Source organism: Penaeus japonicus, unplaced genomic scaffold, assembly GCF_977035675.1.
Source record: "Penaeus japonicus unplaced genomic scaffold, GWHDUDI00000001_assembly GWHDUDI00000009, whole genome shotgun sequence".
NCBI classification, from domain to species: Eukaryota; Metazoa; Arthropoda; class Malacostraca; order Decapoda; family Penaeidae; genus Penaeus; species Penaeus japonicus.
In genome coordinates this window covers 7,720,777-7,725,776 of record NW_028234411.1, presented here as the reverse complement: position 1 = coordinate 7,725,776, position 5,000 = coordinate 7,720,777, and the positions used below count along the sequence as shown (strand labels likewise).

The following is a 5,000-nucleotide window of genomic DNA, read 5'->3' as shown; positions in this document are numbered from 1 at the left end:
CTTACTATCACAGCCAACCGGAGGGTAAGAAGTGTTTTTGCTTCCTCATTGTCGTAGCATTTAATGAGATGTTTTGTAAGTAAAAATTGCACCATGATTTGACAAACACTAGATTACGTCACGGTTGTATCCTTACAGATAGTAACACAGCAACTGACGCAGGTTCCTGTTAGCATCCAGAAAATTGAAAACAAACAGGTAACTACCACAACATCCACCACAGGTGTACAGGAAGTACCTGTACCTGTCCAGCCGGTCCAGGATACTGACCAGACTGTCAGTGTGAAGAAGGTTACCAAGATCACTCAGCAGACCACGTCCTCGACTGACAGCTCAGCGCCCCAGTCACCAGAAAAGCCCCTTCCCATTGCAAAGAAGGGCGACTTCTTCAACGACTCCTTCTTCGAAGACACGCGTCAGCATTTCCAGACAGCCGTCCATGAAGTCTTGCAGAAGATGAACATCCAGACGTCTTCAACAGACGAGCTTTCCACCTACAGGAACCTTCGCCAGCGCGAACTGAGGGAAGAGACGCAAGCCGCCACAGTCAACGAGGACCAGTCTACACACAAGGTTCGACCATAAAGCGTAGCGTAATATCTGTATTTATCTTTTGTCCAAACTTATGAATGGAGAGATGGCTCTCTGTCCTCGTTTACTTAATCTTTGTCTCTTTCCTCTGTAGGTCGTGGTTGACGTTCAGGATTTCATCAATGGTGGAGAAGTCAATGTGAAGGTCGTGAACGAGCGAGAAATCATCATTGAGGGCCATGTCGAGAAAAAGGAAGGAAACACTACCTCTACGAAACGGTTCCGCAAACGCTACGTCCTTCCCGAAGACATCGAGGTAGAAAAAGTGACTTCTGTGATGTCATCTGACGGAGTGCTCACTATCACGTCACCCAAGAAGGTGAGTTCATTTCTAATAAACATTTCCACTTAGACTCATTCAATAATAAACTTACAGTTTACCTTAAACATTATATTTCCCAAAGATATGAACTCTCATTAAAATTGTATGATAGATTTTATAGCTGCACGACTTTTGTAACAGACTCATTCACTAATAAATGTAAAATTAATTTAAACATTGTTTTCCAGATATATGAATGCTCATTAAAACTGTGAGACTGACTTCATAGCTGCGCGACTTTTGTAACATCTGCCGATACATTATTTTGTAACTGATGGGAAAATGATATAGAACCGAAATTGACTGCTCTTCACACATGGGAACTCACATATACACAAACTTGTACCCACAAACACATACACGTACCCATAGACATATGTATATGGACGCACTCGCGCGCGTGTGTGTGTATGTGTGCATTTACATGCGAACACCGAGAGATACATATTCATAAACATAGAAACACACAAACGCACGCGTGTGTGTATACAAACGATATAAACATCTATAATCAGAACAAAGTTCATAGCGACAAATGTAGAAGAAAAGTATGAATGAGACTGAATAGCTAAACAACGCAAGAGATGTATTTGACGCGTTCCAAAGGAGGTCCTTCTCAAAAATACATCTCTTGTGTTGTTTAAATATTCAGTCTCATTCATACCGTTCTTCTAAATCTATAATCGGGTATTGAGAAGCAAACATATTCAAATTCGTTTTTGTCATTCACAGCAATCCCCTCAGCAACTGACCCAGGTTCCTGTTAGCATCCAGAAAATTGAAAACAAAAAGACAACGACCACAACCACCACTACAGGTGTGCAGGAGACACCTGCACCTGTCCAACCTGCCCAACCAGTCCAGCCTGCCCAACCAGTCCAGCCTGCCCAACCAGTCCAGCCAGTCCAGGATACTGACCAGACTGTCAGTGTGAAGAAGGTTACCAAGATCACTCAGCAGACCACGTCCTCGACTGACAGCTCAGCGCCCCAGTCACCAGAAAAGCCCCTTCCCATTGCAAAGAAGGGCGACTTCTTCAACGACTCCTTCTTCGAAGACACGCGTCAGCACTTCCAGACGGCCGTCCACGAAGTCTTGCAGAAGATGAACATCCAGACGTCTACAACAGACGAGCTTTCCACCTACAGGAACCTTCGCCAGCGCGAACTGAGGGAAGAGACGCAAGCCGCCACAGTCAACGAGGACCAGTCAACACACAAGGTTCGATCACAACGCGTAGCGTTATATCTATATTTATCTTTTGTCCAAACTTATGATTGGAGAGTGGACTCTCTGTCCTCATTTACTTAATTTTTGTCTCTTTCCTCTTTAGGTCGTGGTTGACGTTCAGGATTTCATCAATGGTGGAGAAGTCAATGTGAAGGTCGTGAACGAGCGAGAAATCATCATTGAGGGCCATGTCGAGAAAAAGGAAGGAAACACTACCTCTACGAAACGGTTCCGCAAACGCTACGTCCTTCCCGAAGACATCGAGGTAGAAAAAGTGACTTCTGTGATGTCATCTGACGGAGTGCTCACTATCACGTCACCCAAGAAGGTGAGTTCATTTCTAATAATCGTTTTCACTGGCGTCAGTTTAGACTCATTCACTAGTAAATGTAAAATTGACTTTAAACATTGTTTTCCAGAGGTATGAATTCTCATTAAAACTGTGAGACTGACTTTGTAGCTGCGCGACTTTTGTAACATCTGCCGATACATTATTTTGTAGCTAATGGTAAAATAATATAGAACCGAAATTGACTACCTTTCACATATGGGAACACACACATATACACAAACCTGTACACACAAACATACACGCACCCATAGACATATGAATATGGGCACACTCGCGCGCGTGTGTAAATGTATATGTGTGCATTTACATGCGCACACCGAGACATACACGCTCACAAACATACAAACACACAAACGCATAAACACACACATGCACACATATATAAATGAATATATGTATATATATATATATATATATATATATATATATATATATATATATATATATATATATATGCATATAAATAAATATATATATATATATATATATATATATATATATATATGTATATACATATGCATTTATATATGTTTGTTTATATACACACGATATAAACATCTATAATCAGAACAAAGTTCATAACGACAAATGTAGAAGAAAAGTATGAATGAGACTGAATATCTAAACAACTCAAGCGATGTATTTGACGCGTTCCAAAGGAGGTCCTTCTCAAAAATACATCTCTTGCGTTGTTTAGATATTCAGTCTCATTCATACCGTTCTTCTAAATCTATAATCAGGTATTGAGAAGAAAACATATTCAAATTCGTTTCTGTCATTCACAGCAATCCCCTCAGCAACTGTCCCAGATTCCTGTTAGCATCCAGAAAATTGAAAACAAAAAGACAACGACCACAACCACCACAACAGGTGTGCAGGAGACACCTGCACCTGTCCAACCTGCCCAACCAGTCCAGCCTGCCCAACCAGTCCAGCCAGTCCAGGATACTGACCAGACTGTCAGTGTGAAGAAGGTTACCAAGATCACTCAGCAGACCACGTCCTCGACTGACAGCTCAGCGCCCCAGTCACCAGAAAAGCCCCTTCCCATTGCAAAGAAGGGCGACTTCTTCAACGACTCCTTCTTCGAAGACACGCGTCAGCACTTCCAGACAGCCGTCCATGAGGTCTTGCAGAAGATGAACATCCAGACGTCTTCAACAGACGAGCTTTCCACCTACAGGAACCTTCGCCAGCGCGAACTGAGGGAAGAGACGCAAGCCGCCACAGTCAACGAGGACCAGTCAACACACAAGGTTCGATCACAAAGCGTAGCGTTATATCTATATTTATCTTTTGTCCAAACTTATGATTGGAGAGTGGACTCTCTGTCCTCATTTACTTAATTTTTGTCTCTTTCCTCTTTAGGTCGTGGTTGACGTTCAGGATTTCATCAATGGTGGAGAAGTCAATGTGAAGGTCGTGAACGAGCGAGAAATCATCATTGAGGGCCATGTCGAGAAAAAGGAAGGAAACACTACCTCTACGAAACGGTTCCGCAAACGCTACGTCCTTCCCGAAGACATCGAGGTAGAAAAAGTGACTTCTGTGATGTCATCTGACGGAGTGCTCACTATCACGTCACCCAAGAAGGTGAGTTCATTTCTAATAATCGTTTTCACTGGCGTCAGTTTAGACTCATTCACTAGTAAATGTAAAATTGACTTTAAACATTGTTTTCCAGAGGTATGAATTCTCATTAAAACTGTGAGACTGACTTTGTAGCTGCGCGACTTTTGTAACATCTGCCGATACATTATTTTGTAGCTAATGGTAAAATAATATAGAACCGAAATTGACTACCTTTCACATATGGGAACACACACATATACACAAACCTGTACACACAAACATACACGCACCCATAGACATATGAATATGGGCACACTCGCGCGCGTGTGTAAATGTATATGTGTGCATTTACATGCGCACACCGAGACATACACGCTCACAAACATACAAACACACAAACGCATAAACACACACATGCACACATATATAAATGAATATATGTATATATATTATATATATATATATATATATATATATATAATATATATATATATGTAAATATATAAATATATATATATATATATATATATATATATATATATATATGTATATACATATGCATTTATATATGTTTGTTTATATACACACGATATAAACATCTATAATCAGAACAAAGTTCATAGCGACAAATGTAGAAGAAAAGTATGAATGAGACTGAATATCTAAACAACTCAAGCGATGTATTTGACGCGTTCCAAAGGAGGTCCTTCTCAAAAATACATCTCTTGCGTTGTTTAGACATTCAGTCTCATTCATACCGTTCTTCTAAATCTATAATCAGGTATTGAGAAGAAAACATATTCAAATTCGTTTCTGTCATTCACAGCAATCCCCTCAGCAACTGTCCCAGATTCCTGTTAGCATCCAGAAAATTGAAAACAAAAAGACAACGACCACAACCACCACTACAGGTGTGCAGGAGACACCTGCACC

At 40.8% G+C, this 5,000-nt stretch overlaps 1 protein-coding gene and 1 pseudogene across 4 annotated transcripts in view; both read left to right on the top strand.

The window, feature by feature from the left end:
- Positions 1-1,128, top strand: part of LOC147471253 (uncharacterized) — a 6,955-nt pseudogene extending 5,827 nt beyond the window's left edge.
- Positions 1-5,000, top strand: part of LOC122257736 (uncharacterized) — a 26,272-nt gene that overhangs the window by 16,660 nt on the left and 4,612 nt on the right. For 2 of the 4 annotated variants that reach the window (XM_086539676.1, XM_086539674.1), the window contains 5 exons: positions 1,646-2,134; positions 2,247-2,471; positions 3,281-3,751; positions 3,864-4,088; positions 4,894-5,000. The exon at positions 4,894-5,000 is cut by the window's right edge and continues 382 nt beyond it. In XM_086539676.1, the coding sequence (XP_086395802.1) occupies positions 1,646-2,134; positions 2,247-2,471; positions 3,281-3,751; positions 3,864-4,088; positions 4,894-5,000 (1,517 nt within the window). The remainder of the gene's footprint in view (positions 1-1,645; positions 2,135-2,246; positions 2,472-3,280; positions 3,752-3,863; positions 4,089-4,893) is intronic. The other 2 variants (XM_086539675.1, XM_086539677.1) reach the window with 2 other exon arrangements.